The 20,519-nt window shown below is 44.1% G+C and overlaps 1 protein-coding gene across 3 annotated transcripts; it reads right to left on the reverse strand.

Moving 5' to 3' along the window:
* Positions 1–1,245: 1,245 nt before the first annotated feature.
* LOC132212323 (protein CutA homolog) lies at positions 1,246–20,408 on the reverse strand. Of its 3 annotated transcripts, none has more exons than XM_059657809.1 (6): positions 19,883–20,408; positions 11,752–11,900; positions 8,146–8,205; positions 6,427–6,472; positions 6,129–6,178; positions 1,246–3,394 (listed from the first exon to the last, which is right to left on the reverse strand). In XM_059657809.1, exons 1-6 carry the CDS (start codon positions 19,883–19,885, stop codon positions 3,292–3,294), a joined length of 411 nt encoding a protein of 136 aa, XP_059513792.1. In that variant the 5' UTR covers positions 19,886–20,408; the 3' UTR covers positions 1,246–3,291. The 3 variants fall into 3 exon arrangements, with proteins under 3 accessions (XP_059513792.1, XP_059513791.1, XP_059513793.1); XM_059657808.1 differs by lacking the exon at positions 19,883–20,408 and adding an exon at positions 15,610–15,772; XM_059657810.1 differs by lacking the exon at positions 11,752–11,900 and having other exon boundaries at positions 19,883–20,403.
* Between the last annotated feature and the right edge of the window lie 111 nt (positions 20,409–20,519).

Raw genomic sequence — 20,519 nt, forward strand, 5'->3', positions numbered from 1 at the left:
AGTTGGGTAGCAGGAGGAATTGGCTCTGGTTTCTGGTCTTGGTTCCCTGGAGACGGAGGAATGGTGGGACCCACCCTCTCCCTGGCCACCCTGCCACTCCTGCCACTGCCTACGAATGCTCTTAGCAGTATCCTCACCCTTACCACCAAAGGATGTGGGACCTTTTTTCTACTCTGAGTATCTGACCACTGGGGGGAAAAGATATTAGCTGAGGGCCATAGAGAAGTAAAGGATGGGAAGTGAACTCAGAAGTTGCCCCTATTAAAATATGTAAGTACAGGCACTATAAGCTATTCCGTGCACACAAGCCTAGCGATGCAGAGTGAGTTCTCGGCGTGGCTCTGCTGGTTTGAACCTGCACCACTTTGGTCTGAGTCCTTCGGTTCAGTTCCTCTCCCTTTCCATGGCAGAGCTAACCCCTGCTGGATTCAGTTCCTGGGTGTCGAGAGGGTTTAAAGTAATAACCCAATAAATATGATGGGTTGTTACTTTAAATAAACTCTACATTTGGGGAAGTTTGGAGAGAGAAAAAGTCAGCTATAGGGAGGTGACGACCAAGGATCTAACTGAATTCTGTAGTTTCAGGGGTAAAGTGTAGCCTGTTAATTCCCATAAGTGTTCACATCTGCCCTTAAAAATCTTCATTAACTATGGCTTCCCCTTTTATCTACCATCCTTTCGCTTTCAACCTTTGAATTGCCCTTGGGACAAAACTACAGTTGGAGCTGGGGTGTTGTGGGGGATGTAGGGCTTGTTCTTTGAGCTGACACTGATGGAATGGAAAGATGGTGAATGGCACAGGTGTCAAGAGAGACCTGGCTTCTAGTTCGAGTTCTACAGTGAGCAGCTAAATAGACCCTCCTGAGAACAGTGGTCCTCCCCAAGCTGGAGAGGGCCTGGTTCTTTGTGGTCTGGGTTAGTGTTTACAAATCTACAACAAATAGTAATCTTTAGGAGCAAGAAATTTGAATTCTCAGAAATTCCCTAAATCATCAAATTATTCTTAAAATACTTCATTCTTTTTTTAAAAAATATATTTTATTGGTTTTTTACAGAGAGAAAGGGAGAGGGATAGAATTAGAAACATCAATGGGAGAGAAACATTGATCAGCTGCCTCCTGCACACCTCCCACTGGGGATGTGCCCGCAAACAAGGCACATGCCCTTGACCGGAATCGAACCTGGGACCTTTCAGTCCACAGGCCGACGCTCTATCCACTGAGCCAAACCGGTTAGGGCAATACTTCATTCTTAATACTCTTTCCTTATTGTTACCAATATCTGGAAAAATTTGTTTAACAAATAATATCAAGCTTAGTTTTATTTACAAAGAACTGGAGCCTAGAGGGAATATTTAAACCCTGGAACCAGGGGACATTACTGGATAGTTTTCAAATCATGTAACATTCAAATATCCTGGCAAGGTGAACAGTATAAGAATCCCGTGTCAAAAATGCTAAAGTAAGAATTTATTTTGCTTTGAAAGCTTTTAACTTGGCACACTGCTCATAGAATTTGTATAAAGTATACTTTGTATAAACGTATTTTATTTGCAGGATAACACTTAGGACACAACAATCACAAGCAAGACTGATTAGACAATAGCCATCTCACTCCAACATGCTCCTGCCCTGCTTCTCCTAACCTTCAGCTCCGCTTACTGGCGTTTCTTGCTCTTATATTTTTATTTGATGGATTCCTTCAAACCAGTAATGTCTCTATGCTTTTAAGCTTCCGTATTCACAGGTAATTTTAAGATTTTTTCTCATTTCCTGAACTGATTTTTCTGGAGATTTCTGGTTCAAAACACGCACATGTCCTGAGAAATGCTGGGAAGGCATCCCATGTGGAAGCATTGGTCTAGGTCCTGGCCCCAGCTCCACAGCACCGTTTGGGGAGGACTGTGGTAGAGGCCAAACCATGCAAGATGGAGTCATGCAGACCCTAAAAATCAGTGAACTCTAAATCTATCCTCTTATGTACAGAATAAAGATAGTATCACCTACCTCCAGATCAGTGGGTAGAATTAGGCAATGCAATATGTTTTTAAGTGCCAGACCCACTTACCACATAGATGAAGAACTAAAAAATCTTCCTTTAGAATAGGCTGCAGCAGGCTCTCTGAAAGGGATATTATCCAGCCTCTTCGGAAGAGGCAGTAAACAGCATCAAGTTAAGAATCAGAGTTGGGGGTTCGGCCTTCCATGCCCTCTTCCACCTGGGAAGGAGCAGGGATAGGAGCGCACCAGGCACAGGGTAGGCAGCCTGGCTGTCCCGTTAGTAACAGCACGCCACTCCCTTTCTGGACCTCAGTGCAGTTCAATTTCCTCTACTTAACCCATAAAGTGGAGACAGGCTTAAACCACTGGTTTATAACTTTTGACGAAAACTTTTTTAAAAGCTCCACAAATCTCATGCGAGCTCAATACATTAAATTAACAGTTCTGTTGCACTGGCTGAAGGTGGTGGAGAAGGGCAGGCAATCCCCATACCTCTGTCAACCTCTGGGCTCTGTGGGCGAGTCTGAGAAACACTGGTCTGGAAGTTCCCCAGGGTTCTTTCTGCTTTAGGATGCTCAGTTTCAGTGCTCCACTGAGCCAGCCTGTCTCCACTGAGCAAGGCACCAGAACCTTCTGATGCCGGTCACATTCAGGCTAGGAAGGTCAAGATGAATTCCCAACCCACGAGCTGTATCTAAGTGCCAATATCTCCCCAGTCCTACACACACTCCTGAAGCCCATTCCCGGACCCGCTACTCAGGACTCAGGAATAACAAGTGCCACCCTTAGCTAGGAGAAATAATCTTGCTTGTCCCTGAAATTGCACCATTCACAATCCATCCTTTTGAATAAAGTGCTTGCCAGTTCCTCCAGAAGGTGACCTTCAACCCACACACTTCTAGGTAAACAGATCACCGGGTCTATTTCTCCTGAAAACCAGGAGAGTAATTCCACCCGACACTTGAGGTGGCCCAGTGACTGCTGCCGATGACAAACCTCACCCTCACTGCCACCTCCCCTTGTCCCCCACACACCCTCCTTGCCCTCACCTCGGCCACCTGTAAGCAGGAAGCACTCAGAGACGCGCTCCACTGGGTTCTTGCGTGGCCCGATTGGCCCAGCGTCCTCTTACAGCCTCAGGAGCCTCGGCCCTTCATCCTCTACAAGTTACTTAGCTCCTCTGTGCTGACAAAAACGGAATCCTGAGATGCTGGGAGGCAGAAAGAGGCCTCCTTCCCCGAGTGCAGCTGATGAAGACGAGCGGCAGCCAGCAGGATCCACAGAAGGCCCCTCAGTCCTCCTCCATGCCCTCCTCCAGCCACTTCAAATAGTGCACATCTCCTTGGTCCATAGGGAGACTGAAGACCTCTGGGATCTCGAAAGGATGCACCAGCCTTTGGGAAGAGAGCAGAGTCCTGTGAGTGACTATGATTAGCATCAGTGAGGCGATAAAACCCAGCAGGCCAGCCTCCCTTGAGGCCTCTGCAATCTGCTGCATCCCCTGTCCACCTCCGTAACCCACCACCACTATCTACAGTGGTGAGTTTGGCCAGATAGCTTTACAGTCTCACAGACATGGGTTCAAATTCTAAGTCTGCCCCTTACTAGCTATGTAACCATGGAGAAATAAATCACTTGCTTTCTCTAAAGGCCTACAAAAGAGGGGATGAAAATAGCACCTACATGACTGGATCACTGAGGATTAAATGAGACAAGGTACATAGAGCACGTAGCTGGTACACTGACTGGTACTGTGCATTCACTGAATGTTAGCTGCTGCCTATTACTATCCCACACTCATCACTGTGCCTTCCCCAACCACCACCCACCCTGACACCGCTGTATTCTCTGCTCCACCTAGAGAGTTCTCCCTGCTCCTGTTCATCAATCAAAATCCTCTTGATCCCTCAAGACCAAACCACCACTGACATTTTCCAAGGGATTTCTCTTGACATCCAAACCCACAGGAACCTCTCCCTTTCCCCCCTTCTTTCACTTGGCCCTCGGCACACCATGCAAGTTTTCTTCATTTTCCAGACTGAAGGAACGTGAGGCCTTGGGCTTCAGTTTCCCATCTGTCAGAGGGAGTCATAATCCTCTGCTTCCTTCCTGCAGAATGAGACGCTGTCAAGTTCTCCTGAGACACACGCATCACAGCATGTGCCCAGGTGCTTACACGTTCAGGGTAAGCTGGGTAATTTTACCTGGTGCCCCAGGACAATTAATTTTCTTATTTCATGGACACCTGGGCCAGTGTATGTGTTTTTATAAGCAAACACACAGTATTCAGAGAGAGAGTAGGACATTTGTAACACGTTCGCAGTAAGAGCTGCCACTGGTGGAGCGCTTCATGTGTCTCCCTCACATACATTCATCCCAAGGGTCCATTATGGCCCACATTTTATAGATGGGCAACTGAGGCACAGAAAATCTAACTCATGTGCATACACTTCAGCTACACCTAGCAAGTGGAGTCAAGAGGTGACACTGGAGGTTAAGCTCTGGGTTTCACCATCTTAACCATGAGGCTGTCCCTCACCAGATAAGCTGTGGTTTCTTGGTAGTGCCGGTTCTACCCAAAGGTGCCTATTCCCCCACCTCTGCTAAGGTGGTAACACAGGGCCTTCTCTACCACTAGCTCTGAGGCCCGGGTATAGCCATCTATTCACAGGATCCTGGTGGGAGTGAAGGAAAAGAGTTTCATCATCCAGTAAGTAACTTGCACCCTAGCCTCACATCAGAGTCAATCCGGGTGCTTCTGAAGAACGTATCTGATCCCCATTTTAGATCAATTAAGTCCCAATCTGAAGTGGGGCTTAAATTGGTAATTTGAAAGACACCTCCAAGGGATAATAGTTATTAGCCAGTATTGTTTAGACCAGTCCTTCTCAAGCTTTTAACGTGCATGGGAATCACCTGGGGATCATGTTAAATGCAGTTGGGTTCAATAGGTTTAGGGTGAACATGAGACTCTGCAGCTCTATTAGCTTTCAGGCGATGCCAATTATTCCAGAACCACACTTTGAATGGTAGGGCTTGAAACTAGTAAGGCCCATTGACCCCTGGGCAACTCCAAGGTTCTTTCAGGAGTTCCATGAGTCCATTCATTCATAATAATGCTAATTTGTTATTTATCTTTTCACCGTGTTGACATTTGCACTAATGATACAAAAGTGATGATGGGTAAAACTGCTAGCACCTTAGCACATGCATCAAGACGATGGCACCAAACTGTACACACCTGCACTTGCATAAAGTCAAATTCACTTAAGAACATCCTTGACAAAGTGGTAAAAATTACAATTTTTATTCAGTTTTGACCCTTGAGTACATGTATTTTTAGCCCTGTGTGACAACATGGGAAGTATACAGAAAGCACCGTGCTTGTGCCTCAATTCAATATGTCCTACACTTGTCCGACTGAGTCACAAGCTAAAACCAGACTTTCTCATGGAGCACCATTTTTAAGCCTGAGTTACTGTAAACTGTCATTTTTACAAATCATGGTTACTCAGATTTGAGGATTAGATAGACACTGTCTCAGACATGAACAACGTGAGTCCATCACTCGAAGACAATTTACATTACGTGTTGCCAATTTAAAAAAATTATGTTTTCAAGCAAAAATTAGAAGTTTGGAAAACTTGAATTTATCACCATGAGCTTTCCAAGTGTCCCAGTACTTAAAGATGTTTCTTATTAAGCCGTATTTTGCAAAAAATGTAAAATGATGCCATTCTTCTCACTTTTGGGGGGTGGTGGAATATGGTTACTTTCCATAAAAATGCATTATTTACAACATTAATAACTAATGGTTTTATTATTGTTAATTTTTACAAAAATCTTAGTTTTAATTTCTAACATAGTTAACTTTTATATAACCCACATAAACAGAGCTCTTTTAGGTCCCTGATAATTTTTTAAAGTGTAAAGGAATCCTGAGACCAAAATTTTGAGAACTGCTGTTTTAAACTCACTCACTCTAGCCTCTCATTTTACATACGGAGAATCTGAGGGTTAGGCCCCTGTCCAGGGTCATACGGAAGGTTTGTTACTAGGTTTCCTGCTTCCACACCCATTCACTTCATCCCTGGAGTGGTCCTGTCTGAGAAGAGGCGCCAGTATTACCTGACATAGCTGGACAGCATGCGGACCTTGGAAGTCTTTGTCTTTATTAACTGTAAAAGAAAAAAACAAAACACTGCTTTACCTCAGCCCAGCTCTGCAGCTGCTCATTTTCTCATCTGGCTACTTAGGAGACAGCATTCCCTCTAGGTCACCAGGCCCTGTCACTAACTTGCAAATGAATCTAAGGCAAGAACCTCCATCAGTTGATCTTTGCTAACTTTTCATTGGAACCTGGGAAAAAGGCTATGCTCTCACTCTTTCCATATCAAGGCCCATCCCCAAACCCAACTTTACTCACCAACAGAATCTCAGTGGCTTCTTCTATTTCTCCATTCCAAAAGTACCTGGAGACGAGAACAAGATCAAAGTATGATGCTCATAAAACAAGCCCACTGAAATGTCAAACCTGGCCCAGTTAGGTGACTTACTGAGGTGGAAACTTTAAAATCTTTCCAAGTCCACATAAAGAAATCTACAGTTGGCCAAGGCATGACAGGTCATCTAGTCCAATCATTCTAATGCATGCTTCTAGCATCTGCCTAAACATTCCTGGAGGTGAGAGGCTCGCCATTGCTTGAAGAAGTCCATCTACCTTAAAGGTTTTCACATGAGGTGGTTTTTCTTATGGTGTGTCAACATCTGCCACCCAGTTGTTTTCCCCAACTTCCATATGGAGAACCACCTCAGGAGAGTCAACCTGACTCTCCTACTGTACAGAAACTCCTACGTTTTCTCTCCTCCAAACTGGGCATCTCTGGCTTTTTCAACACTATTCTATACTCATGGCTTCCAGGCCCCTCCCCATCCTATGGAATGGGGCTACTTTTACCACTGACTCTCAATGTTGAGTGCCCATGAAAGGACAAATAAGAAGCAGAGGAGGCTTCAGGGAAGAAGTGAGCCTTACAAGACATGGAGACAAGTCCAAACGTTAAAAGTCAGTGATGACATTCAGAAAAGAGTATGAGAACAGCATCACGTGAAGGGAAGGGAAAGAAATTTGGCCTGAAAATATCTACACTAACCCAGGGGAAATCTAAGATGACCTAAGCCACTGGCCCTGCCTCACAGAGCCATGGTAAAAGGATCAATTATAGGCCATCTGAAGGGAATGCCAGGCTGAAATTCTGTTCTAGGTCCCAAGCATTGGTTCCCAGACTGGCTTTATGTGAATCACCTATTCCACTTCTTAAAAATTCGAAGAACCAAGCCCCACCCTCAGAGGGACTGATTAAGGAGACCTAGAATGGAGCTCAGGAATTGGAAGCACAGCCAAACTTGGGAGCCATAGCAATAAATGATGTGAGCCACTGAGGCAATGGCAATGTTGGCAAGTGGGAGGAGCTTTAACTATATAGCATTTTTCTGTTTTGACCTTCAGAGTAGATATTATTTTCTTCCCCATCTGTCCTTCCCTCCCCATGCCATGCCCTTATTCTCTCTCTCTTTCCAGGAGGGAAGATGAGGAACAGGCTAATCAGAGCGTTTAAGGCACAAGACAAATCCTGCACAAGGTGTAGTGGGATGCTAAACGATTTTAATGAAAGAAATGGGACAGACCAGACTTAACTAAAATAAAGGTGTCAATGAAATGAAAGACAGGCAAGGCACAGAAACAGCCTGTCACATATGCCAAACTCTCGGTTTCCCAAAGAATCTAAAAGCAATGGAGATTATCTCCTTTGATAGCCCTACTTGCCTCGCTCAGGGATGGAATGCCCATTCTGGCTTCCTTGCTAATAGCAAACTAATTAATCTAAACAAAGAATGTGCAAGCAGGACTCATTGTTCCTAAACTGGAGGGTTTCCCCTCCTTTCTCTATACACACAACAGCACATTTTTGCTTTTGTTCATAGGATGACATAAACACACTGGTTCATTTCCTTTGAATAGAAATCACCAGTGAAGTGTTGATTAATTAAATGCCTCTGAGATGTTCTTTTACAATTCCCCATTAGTTCAGTACCCATCCCACCAGCTAGGACCTGACCTTCCACTAGCCACAGCAAAACTCACAATGAGGATGCCTTGGGCAGGATGTTCACAGAGGCAGCCAGCTTCTTATCCAGTATAGCCCTAAAGCAAAGAGAGTGACAGTCAGTGGGGCAAGTGTCCAGGACCTTAAGAGAAGGAACAAGGTATAGACATTCCTGGGAGCTAGATAATCATTTAGAATGCCCCCGACCCCAAACTCCTGGCACTTTTAATGACAGGCCCAGTCTGCCTGGGGAATAGGGATTAACTCTGGACAGAGAAGAAGACCTGGTTCTTTTCCTGGCCCTGCAGTAGTATGGCTGTGTGACCTTATGCAAATTCTTTCTCATTCCAGGAATAAGTATTTAAGCACCTCTCCAAGACAGGCATGTCCCCTCACTCAACCTGACTCTCCTGCTGTACAATGAGAAAATGGTTCAACCAGTAGCTTCCAACCCTTTCACCACCAAGAACTCCTTTCATTATGCCACCTCTGCTTCTATCCCACAGGTATGTATCAGGCTGCGCTCGGTGCTTTTGATCTTTAGAAAAAAAACATCATAACTGTGTTTGTCTTTGGCAAATATAGGCTCGTTTCACCTTTTTTTTGTAGAGGTTTCTATCGTAGCCCTAAGCACACGATCATCACCTTTGCAGACCTCTAAGACTTTTTTATTTTTTTTTGACAGACTACAGATTGGACTTCCTGGTCTGATAATCTCAGATTCCTATGCAGCACCCTGGTGAACACAATACAAAGGGCTTGAACTAGTACAGGTGTCATAGAAATAGGAGCACCACCAAGTCACTGATGCAAAGAAGTGTCCCCAAACATCAAACCTCAAGCCCTCAGAATCAGGCCTTGCCAAATAAACTTCATCTGAGCTCTGCTCACTGTTCCCTCCTTCCTCCAGCTGCTGCCAAGAGAACCGACCTACTTTCTCTTCCCTGGGGTTCCAGGTTAAACAGTGCTCTCTATTTAAGGCTCCACATTAATGTGGCATCACCACCACCTCATTCCTCTGCAAAGTTCTAGGAGCTAAATAAATCCCTGACCATAAGGAGAGGCACATGGCACAAATGTGTTTAAGTAACTGCTGCGAGTCTTGCTCCCTCAATCATTTGCTGAGAAATTACATTTTATTAGTTCTGAAGGTGGCATGCAAACACAGGAAGTGAGTTAAACCTCTAGAAAAAAAATCCATTGCCTCATAACCACATCACTAAAGACGCCCCTTCAGATTTTAGAACACAGTAACGAGAACACTTCCTGTAACAGCAACTATGAGGAAGCCCCAAAGAATAAAAGGCAGCCCCGAGACACAGCAAGGGAGCACACAGGGGGACCGCCCCAGAGATAAGAGCAACAGTCGGTACCTGGGGCAATGGGAACCAGAGCAGGCAGGAACTGGAGGCAACCAGCAAGGTGAACTGCCAGAATGCCACGGCAGGAGCAGGTGGATGCCCCAAATCTCCCATGGCCCACAGCAAAAATGGGGTGTCTGTCTCCAGGAAGGAGCAGTAAGTGTAGGCACTTTGGGGGGGAAAGGCAAAACAATGTACTAGCTGGTGATGGCCAAGGATAAAAGGGAGAATTCATACCCAGAAGACCAGTCACCAGGGCACCTCAGTCTGTGGAATGTCCCCCCAAACCACACTCACACTGAAAACAGTTCTGCGAATAGCATTCCTTGCAGCTGTTCCCGTGACTCCCCACCAACATTGCTAAAAAGATGAGAGGTTACACTTAAGAATCACAAAGCATCTGAGGAAAGCCAATACCAAGAGAAACAAAAATTCAACAAATGAATTTACATAAGAGGATCAGCTAACAGTACATTCAAAACCAAGATTTAAAAATAAGTATAATCTCAGATTCCTATAATTATATACATAATTACAACTACTTGAAAGTTGCTGAGAGAGTAGATCTTAAAAGTTCTCACTCCTGAAAAAGGTAACTGTGTGAGGTGATGGATGTGCTCGCTAATCTTATTGTGCTGATCATTTTGCTATATATACATGTATCAAATCATCATGAGTACTCCTTATACTTAAAATGTTATATGTCAATTCTATCTCAATAAAGCTGGAAAAATTAAAAATAAGTATAATTAATATCTACAGAAAGATAAGGCAAGATTATTGCATCCATAAAATAAAATCAGATTATAGGATCTGATATTGATGAAATGTGAGTAGTTGGTTATGAAAGAATAATTAGAAATCCTGAAAAGGAAAACTAATCGTTTAAACAAAAAACTCAATAGAAGGGCTGAATAGAAAAATAGATACCAATGAGAAGCAAATAAGAGAGAAGAATGGGCTCAGAAATTCTCCCAGTATGCAGAATAAAGGAGCAGACAAGGAAAGAATATAGAAAGAATAGTTAACAAATTAATAGCTGAACATTAAGATAAACAGAGAATCCTAAAAATTATCAGAGAGAAAAAGTGTTTCCTACAAAGGAATGAGCCCCTGATAAACACCTGACTGCTCATCAACAACCTTGGATGCAAGTAGAAAATAGAGATCTCTCTCCAAGCTGATACTGATCCATTTACCTGAACTGGCCTTTCAACCAGTTGGAATGAAGCCATTAGGATGATTTTCCTCCCAAGACTGAACTTCACAGATGTCAGCTGAAGTTGTTCCTTAACAGGACCCAGATGGCTGGTCCAGGAGTCCAGAGAAAAGAATTCAGACCCTCGGTATAGCAGGAGTATCAGGAGGGTTTTCAATTCCTAGCTACTGAATACCATGGGTATCTCTGGAGTAATTATAGTTCTTTTAGGTAAGAGCTGTTCTTCAAAGGTAATGTTAACGAGGGAAAATACACATTCTGGTTGGAGGAAAGAGAGATGGAATCAAATGCAAGGCTAACCTGTGACCAACAATGTGGAGGCTGTTTGCTCCCAAAGACCAGATTCAACATTTGAAAACACTATAACCTAGTCTATCATCAACTTCAAGAATGTTGAGTTTTAGATCAAGAAGAAAGGGATCAAGGAGCCAAATCCATTATCCTCCAGTCCCACTAACCCTCTCCAAAGCTACATCTATAAAGAGAAATGAAGGGGGCAAAATCCAGATACCACAGACATTTATTGAGTACCTACTACATTCAAATTACTAATGCTTAAAGAAGGGAAGTGACTTGCCCAAGTTAACACGGTAAGTGGTAGAGCCAAGACTGAAACTCTGGTCTGCTTTCAAGTCCAGTGTTCTTCCACCATAACACAGCTGCTTCTAGAAATTTTCTAAATATTTGGAATGACTGCCTCCTCCTCCTCCTCACTGTCATAGTGAGCACCTCTGGGACTGAGCAAAGAGAATATCTCCAAGAAGAAAGACCGATGGGCCAGGAATGAGGAGACTTAAATTCTCAACAGGTAGGATTCCACTGTTTCTCTTAACACCTTGGATAAGCCATACATCCCTCTGGGTGTCGTCTCCTTATATGCCCCCCAATACGCCACTCAACATTTTAGGCCCAGCAGCAGGATCCATCAAATCATTCAGCTGTGTAGTTCATCACTGGATGGACAGGATTGTCAGAAGCAGAAGAAGGGCCTAAAAGTGGCCCCAGATAGCATCCTGGTAGCTCCCTGAGCCTCCTGGGGCAGCACCTAAGCCCCTTTACCATACCTGGCAATATCTCTGGCAATTTGCTCGTTGGGACAGTTGACAAAGACGATGGAGTAAGTGCCGGAGACATAACTGCCAGTGACAGCTGAATGGAGCTGCAGGCTAAGGGTCCTGAGCATGGGGTAAGTCAGGAAAGAAGCTGTCAGGATCTAAATGGTGGGAAAAAGCACAAGTCAGCAGTGACATGACAATTCGCTATCTCCTGCTCAAGCAGATTGGAACCAGGGCTGGGCATCATTTTTTCATATCCATTCCCCATCCAAAAAAATAATTCCTGGGATCTTAAGCTTTAGTACTTCAACAAAGTTCTGTCTAGATATTTACCTCTGCATTTTGCAGATGATTAAAAAAAATTGGCTCCGAAATCAAGAAGCTTGTTCAAAATCACATAGCTTTTATTTGGCTGAAGCCAGGATTAGGACTCAAGTCTGGACGACGGGAAATCCATTCTGATGAAGGTAATGCCAACTGGCATCCACTGAACTATCATCCTGTGGAGATTATAATGAATGATAAGCTCTTACAGCTAATGATGTTTGAGGAGTTACCTTCACCTCCATTCGTGTATGTGCCAGGCACTGGGTAGGCTAGTGGAAAGGGTAGCCTAATTCTAAGCAATGCAACCTGTGCTACTAAACTGAGCACTCAGGGACCATAAGGAAGGCTCTACCTGAGGGAGTAGAAAAAGGCTTGGAAGAGAAGATTCATCTAAGTTGAATCTGGAATGATAAGTGGGATTATAAGAGGAGAGGGACACATGCTAAGCAAATAGTAATATGTACAAACTCAAGAGGTGTTAAGGGATAGATGAGTTAGAGTCTGCATGGGTCTTAGTCTGTGGGTATGAGGTCAGGAGGAAATGAAACTGACTACAACTAGAGAGAAAAGGGTCAGGCTAAGGAGACTGGAGTTTGTACTCAAGTGGTATGGTATTTTTGGAGGTTTTAAGTAGCAGAGTAATAATATAGTGAAGCTGAGTAGGGTACCAGGAGAGAGGAGGGAGAATGACCAGTGATAGCCTACTTACACGGCCATTACAATAATCCAGGAAAAAGACTTGAAGCTAAGATGACAGCAGTGACAACGTGAAAGGAAAAGGCACTCAAGAGATTTTTCTTACTATTTTAATGATAAACATTTAAAATAAGAAGAAATGAAAAGAACTGGAAAACACCTTCCTTCCCAGGTTCTCTGCTGGTGGAATATAATGGAGTCATTAACAGAGAGAGGCAGCTTGCAAGGAGTCCCACTGTGACTTAAGCCAGGCTGAACAAGAGGGTGTTTCTCCTGCCTCCCGCCCAGGGCTTCTTTCTTGCTCAAATAAACCTCTGTCCTCCCACTCCTTTTATGCTATTGCCTAAGTCCTGCCTCCTACTTCTTGGCAGGGCCTGAGCAGCGTTTTTGTCTTCAGCTTCAGTTTGACTACAGGCCTGTCAGGGTTGGGTTTTCTCATTCCCTCCCACTACCTCCACCAAACCACCAATTCAACATACTAGTCCACTGAACTAAACCAGTGACCGTGCAAGAAAAAACACACCCAGACTTCGAAAGCTTTTAGTATGTGTGCACAATAGGATTTAAATCCTAGTGTGACTACTGCTGCCTGTGGCCTTCCACAAGTTACCACCTCTCCTTCTATAAACCTTATCTAGAAAGTGGAGATTATGACACTGTGCTGCCTATCTCAGTTGCTATGGGCTCACAGGAGATAGGAAAAATAATTTGTAATCACAAATTCAATAAAATTGAATTTCATGCTTTGCTCACCACTGTATCCCCAGCACAGTTCATGGCACACAGCAGGTTCTCAATAAATACTTGCAGACTAGTGAATTAATTCATCAGGAAGATGTTATTATTAAGACTAAATAGTCTTGTGAAAAAGACAAGTCTTTGTTAGCAGTGCTTTTAACAGAGAACTGGGCAGACTGGAACACTGTAAGGAGTCCACTACATGACTCTATGGTAGCTTCTAGCACAGACTCCAAACAAAAGGAACAATGGCCTGTCCCCCAACCAAAAAAGCCACTCTGAGGGAAGATCTGAGCATTCCAGCCAGCAAGTAATAAGCAATAATAAGATTAGCAACACAGCTAAGATTAAATATAAGCTCACCCAAAATATATTGAAACTCTTAGGTGAGCTCAAAGTCAAAGTACTAAGTTCTTACATCTCTTGATGTTTGAGGAGTTAATTTCCCCTCCATTCAAGTGTATATGATATGTGCTAGGCACCATGGATAGGCTAGTGGAAAAAGTAGCCTAATTCTAAAGCAATGTGACCTGTGCTACTGAAACTGAGAGCTGTGCTCTCAAGTATTATCTAAGATAACCCTAAATTTAACAAATAAGATAACTGAGGCAGAACATTTAGAAACTCTGCAACAGAACTAAGACTTACATCCAAGACTCCTGCCTCCCATTCAGGGCTCTTGGAACCACAATGAACACAACTAGGAATTGATATAGTGGGGCCCATTCGGCTTCACTTAATCCAATGGTTCTCAAGGCAATTTTGTACGCCCAGGGGTCATCTGGCAATGTCTGGGGATAATTTCTATTGTCATGACTGGGGAAGAGATGCTATTGGTATTTATTGGGTAGAGGCCAGAATTGCTGCTAAACATCCTCCTGCTGTACCACTGGTCACACTGAAATACAGATAGTTGTTTACATGTCTCCTCCATTAGACATATGCTCTTCAGTCTCATTCATTTCTGTATTCCCAGCACTCTACCATTCTGACAGGGAGTATGGGCTTGAGAAATGTTTGTGGACCATATCAACAAAGTGTCAGAAGCATGAAAGGTCAACCTGGAACCAAGGCTGGGCTACAATATATTAGAAAGTGACATTATATGAATGCAAAATTGATGGAAGATATACACATCACAATATTCCCTAATAGGAACATTTTAAGATAGAATTTTTAAGTCTACTCAACATTTTCCTATTTGTCTTTTACTACATACCTTTTCTATTTTTACATTTTTAAAAAGTATTTTATGTATTGTTTCAGTTATTTTTGCATTTTATTCTGCCTTTTTCCTTTTTTTTTTTTTTTTGGTCCTAGAATATTTGCATAGCCTCTAAGAGGTTATGGTTGACTTTATAGTCTGTGTTAAGGCAAAGGGGGCCTCAGAAACCACCTAGTGGTTCTAAGTTTGTAATTCACCTAAATTTATAACCCACCTAGTTTGAAGGAATCCATGAATATTCTGAAAGACTACAACATTGTGTTTATCTATACAGTTTGCTTGTGTACAAATCCAGAACTTTCTAGAAAGATAATCAAGAAAACCTACAGGCCCCAAAAGGGTAAGAGCCACTGATATGTGCCAATTGCTACAGATGAGGAAATCAGAGTCGGAAGGAAGTAGAAATCACCCAGAAGTGATCATCAGAGCTGGGCTAGACCCTAGGCTTCTGACTCTCCCCATCTCCGGAACCACCTCCACCACTGGAGATACTCTGTAAATGGTCACTTCCCAACCTTAACATTCTAAGATATTTCTAAGACAGAAACAAAGCCCCCATAAAGGCAACATGGTAACTGCAACAGAAAGAAAACAATCTATCAAGTGACCCTTAGGCAAGAACTCACCACCAGATACCCCTGCACCTCCCTGGCAATGAAACAGCCCAGCCACCCCTACTGACAGAGTGAAGAAGGGGAGCTAGTAAGCTTCAGAAAGAACCACACCACAGTCTCCAGGATACCGGGGGGTGCCTCCAGGGCTTTTCCTGTCCATCCCCTACCTGCCTGCCCCCAGCTCAAAATGCCAAGAGCAGTAAAGGGAAGTGTGTCTTTTCCCCTCAGTTCCCAGGGTGGAGGTAAGGTCGTAGCGTGGGCACTCACCAGGAGGCATAAAAGGACAGAGGGCCGAGGGTAGCCTGGCAGAGGACACCGTGAGCCCAGCCTATCCATGGCGTCGCCGGTAATTTAGCGGCACAGCAGCAGCGAATGTGGCCTCTGGCTGAGTTGCCGGCAGGGGGCGGGAATTTACGGCCTAAACCGTCCTCCCTGCCCCCACCCTCCCACCTGCTGCCTGCCCTACTGCCCCGCCCCAGGCAGGCTGGTTGGAACGAGATAGTGGAGGGGGCGGGGTAAGAGTGAGAAATTTTTTCTGGGCAACCCTCTCCCTAGATTCTACATACAACCCAAGCACCACACGCAGACCTATAACCCTTACAAAAATAAAATACAAAATTTCCCTTCCCATGCCAACAACAACAACAAAAATACCTTAAAATCCCCAGAGATGTAGATAAAAAGACGTAAGTTTCTTGGGTAAACAAAACCTTCAGAAAGCAAAACACACAAACACTAAGACATATACACTAAACTCTTCCACTTTATACAGCCCATCCAGCCAACAAGAAGTGAGATACCCTCTGCTGCTTTCCTGTCCCCCATATCAGCCCCCTCTCCGGGATCTCCCTTCTAATCCTCCTGGGTTTAGAACACTCTTGCTCCCAACTGCTCTCCCTATGAACTCACTCAGCTGCTCTGTGCAGCCTTTCCCAGAGTTAATCCCAGGTCCTGTGTTCCCCTGAGGCATTTGGCACACACTTCTGTTGCAACATTTAACATCAACTATGGGGAGATGCAAATAAGCAAAGCAGCAAGCTAAAGACTGTTGCCCTTCAGGAGTGCAGAGTCCACTGTTGTCAGGGTTTCCAATTTTTTAATCCAGCCCTTTAATGTGAAATATCCTATGGCAGGAGAAGGGATTGAGTGCACACGACACAAGTAAACTTTTTAAAATTAAGGGAACTGTTCTATATCTTGGTTGTGGTGGTAGTTCCACAAGTGTTAAAAAACTCTATGAAATGTACACTTTAATGGAATTGTATTGTATGTAAATAGTACCTTAAACAGAAAGGCATTAGGGGGGCACTGGAAACCAATTCAAAACCGTTTTAAACTGAGCAGCATCAACAAAACATATCTGGTAGCCAAATCTGGCCTGTGGGCTGCCAGTTCACAGCCTGATTGTTTTAAATTACCTGTTCTCCTGTTTTGTCCCATTCCCTGGGACTATGAATTCTCAAAGGAATGATGGACATCTAGCAGTGTCTGACAAATAAATCAGTTGCAGCCCTACTCTTATCTTTTACATCATTAGCTGTGCAGACTCAGGCAGCTTACTTAACCTCTCTGAGCTTTGGGGGGGATGGGGCTTGGTGAAGGATGGGCTGATGGACCTTCATAGGTCTCAAGTGAGGGTTAACAGAGTAGATTAATGTAAAAGTGCTTTGTAAAATGTAAGACCATGTCAGCATTTCAAGAGCAAGTATTCTCATGGCAACTATTGTTAACTTAGAAAATCTCCATTTGCAATGGAAGAACTTAATATCTGGGGGAAAACAGAGTTACAGTAAATGAGGCCCAGTGTCCTAAGAAAACCTTTATATTCAAGACTGTGATCTTGGATGCCTATTACCTTATTAAGAAAGGCCACCGGTTAATGACCATTTACCTTAAATCCTGAGATGATGTCCCCAGGTTTAGCACAAAACCCCACACAATTTAGGCTTATAAATGCTTGTTTAACAACGAAATGATATGGATTATAATAATGGTCATGATTCTGAAGGTGATGTGGGGGCAACAGCGCCAAGACTAGCAAGAAATTAACTGTTATTTGGAAGAAACTGCCTCTGAAATCTCTTCTTCCTTCAACTAAGGCGCCTTTAACCTTTCCAAATTCCATTCCAAGGTTAGATTCCAGAAGTCCAATCCTGCATTTCTGGTTTTGGCAGATTTTTCAGCTATAGTATGATTTTTTAAAAATATATTTTATTGATTTTTTACAGAGAGGAAGGGAGAGGGATAGAGAGCCAAAACCATCGATGAGAGAGAAACATCAATCAGCCGCCTCCTGAACACCCCCCACTGGGGATGCGCCCACAACCGAGGTACATGCCCTTGACCGGAATTGAACCCGGGACCCTCGAGTCCGCAGGCCGACGCTCCATCCACTGAGCCAAACCAGTCAGGGTTATAGTATGATTCTTAGTGCCACTGCTTGAAGGCCCAGACTGTTCCTCTGGAGGCTTCCTATCCTCTAACTTTTCCTCCTCCTAATAGGATTTAGACTCAGGCTCAGACTCCCCTAGACTCATTCTGTATCCATCTTCTTCATCCACATTTCCTCTATATTATGTGTCTTCCTTCTCTTCAACTCCTTTATTTTGAAGCTCCTGCACCTTTTTATAGATATACAACAATTTATCAAAACTTTTTTTAAAAGCCAATTTCAATCCAGGAAAGGATCCATATTAATTGCAGTATCAATGAAGACTTAGGCAGAGTGTAAGACAGTATTCAATTTCCTCAGGTTCATCTTTACCTCTAATTCTGGAGACTTGTCTTCTTCCTTATCTATACTCTTATCACCAAAACTTGAAACTAGAGTAACTTATTATTTTCATCGATATTGATGAATTTAAAGCCCATCCATTTTTGTGGACTCTGATTTTTTCTCCCCAATGTCTTCTAGGGAAACATGCATAATCATTCACAACATCATCCCAAAGCTTCCACCAGACTTTAGTAAGAGTAGCTGGTTTTGCCCTGACCGGTTTGGCTCAGTGGATAGAGCGGCGGCCTGCGGACTGAAGGGTCCCAGGTTCGATTCAGGTCAAGGGCATGTACCTTGGTTGCGGGCACATCCCCAGTAGGGGCTGTGCAAGAGGCAGCTGATCGATGTTTCTCTCTCATCGATGTTTCTAACTCTCTATCCCTCTCCCTTCCTCTCTGTAAAAAATCAATAAAATATATTAAAAAAAAAAAAGAGTAGCTGGTTTTATATCATCCATTGCCTCTTTTATCACCACCAAAGTATCAGCAATGTTGTACTTGTTGCCATGTTTCTTTCAAATTAAGACAAGGTGTTTTTTTTTTCAATACAGTCAGCAAAGTGGTCAAACATATGCTTGGTGTAATACCTCCTGAATGCTTCAATTATTCCCTGATCCAAGAGTTGATGATAGCCAGTGCCTCCCAGAGGGAGAAACACATAGTATCATGCTAGGATAATAATAAGTCTGGGTGATTGAGACCTCTGTCCAAAATTAGCAATACTCTGAATTCAAGGTTTTTTTGTTAAATAAATCTGGGCTTGATGGATAAAACAATTATGAAACCAATCCCAAAAGAGGGCAGCAGTTACTGATAGTCCGGTGACTGCCAGGAAACAGGAAGAGTTTTTGTTGTTTTTTCATTTTTTTCCAAAAGACAAGGGGGCCCTAAACAATTTGGCTCAGTGGATAGAGCGTCAGTCTGAGAACTGAAGGGTCCCAGGTTCGATTCTGGTCAAGGGCATGTACCTTGGTTGCGGGCACATCTCCAGGAGGGTGTGTGTAGGAGGCAGCTGGTGGTTTCTAACTCTCTATCCCTCTCCCTTCCTCTCTGTAAAAAAATGAATTATATATTTTTTTAAAAGACAAGTAGGCCCTAACCGGTTTGGCTCAGGGGATAGAGTGTCAACCTGCGGACTGAAAGGTCCCAGGTTCGATTCCGGTCAAGGGCATGTACCTTGGTTTCGGGCACATCCCCAGTAGGTGTGCAGGAGGCAGCTGATCGATGTTTCTAACTCTCTATCCCTCTCCCTTCCTCTCTGTAAAAAGTCAATAAAATATATTAAAAAAAATAATAAATAAAATAAATAAAAAATAAAAGACAAGATTAGGGTCTTTATAAAGCAGCAGTTATTTTATCTTTTTGTCACTTGCAGCATCGGCACAACAAAATGAGGAAAATCCTGTTCTTAGCTTCCTCTAAGACTTCTAGATTGTATTTTCCCCCTAAAAGTACACTAAGGGTGCACTTCCAAAACAAGCTCCTGCCCTTGGCACGGAAGACCCGGTGAGGCACATAGGTTCTGGCTCTCATCAGTTTCTGGAGTTGCCTGAAGTACTTAGGTGCCCACTGGGCATTTAATTTCACAAACTGTAAAGATTTCCCAAGCCACCCCTTTTCCCCATGAAATTTATCTGGGTTGCCCTTCCTAGTGGTTTCCACCAGACGCTTGTACTGCATTTGGGATGGTTAGAGATGGCCTTCAGCTTCGGAACTGTCTCTCTCTCGCCCCCCACCCACCCCACCTCCCGTTTCCACCCCCTACCATCTGATCCCGTCCTTGACCCAAAAGGTTAACTCGGTCTCCATCTTCTTGATGTTTACAGCCCGGGGAATGCAGTAGAGAAGAGGAGCCAAACACTCCGTGATGGCCTTCTTGTTTTTCTCAATAGTGAGAGAGCATCGTTGACTCATTGACGCCCAAAAAGCGCCCCACGTCGGCGTTACGCCTTCTTTCAACGTCTAGATACTTTTCCTCGTGTCTTCCAGAGGCAGGGCTCTCCGCCTCCCCTGGATACACGTCTAACCCGGGATGAGGAGGCCCATCGCCTCCGCTCCGCCTGGGGTAGCCTCATTTGCTGCCCAGGTCGCAGGGGCCACTCCCACGCCCGCCCTGGCTGTTGCCAAGAGCGTGATTTGAGAGCCGGGAGGCGGCTCGCGAGATCGCTTAACCTTCAGTTGGTTCTCATGCTCACGACTCCGCTGGCCAGGCATTCGTGGCGCCTCCGCGCTCCGTGGGAACTACGCCAGCCGCCGGGAACCGTATGACCGCACGGCCAATTGAGCAGCGCCTGAGAGGACGCCGCTCTGCGACCCCGCAACCACGAGCGATCATTGGTTTGGCTCTCCCGGACCCACATCTCGCGAGGCTTGGGAATACCGGGACCGTGCGCGGTCCGCCA

Source organism: Myotis daubentonii, chromosome 11 (genome assembly GCF_963259705.1).
Source record: "Myotis daubentonii chromosome 11, mMyoDau2.1, whole genome shotgun sequence".
Lineage (NCBI taxonomy): Eukaryota > Metazoa > Chordata > Mammalia > Chiroptera > Vespertilionidae > Myotis > Myotis daubentonii.

Bases quoted from the DNA above. Each gene is read 5' to 3' on its own strand.
- LOC132212323 (XM_059657808.1), bottom strand. From the start codon at position 15,678: ATGGATAGGCTGGGCTCACGGTGTCCTCTGCCAGGCTACCCTCGGCCC. The intron at 8,206-11,751 runs GTATGGTAAAGG...TCTTTGCTTTAG, and splicing joins ATTGCCAGAGATATTGCCAG to GGCTATACTGGATAAGAAGC. The intron at 3,395-6,128 runs GTAATACTGGCG...CTCTTCCCAAAG, and splicing joins ATGCTGTCCAGCTATGTCAG to GCTGGTGCATCCTTTCGAGA.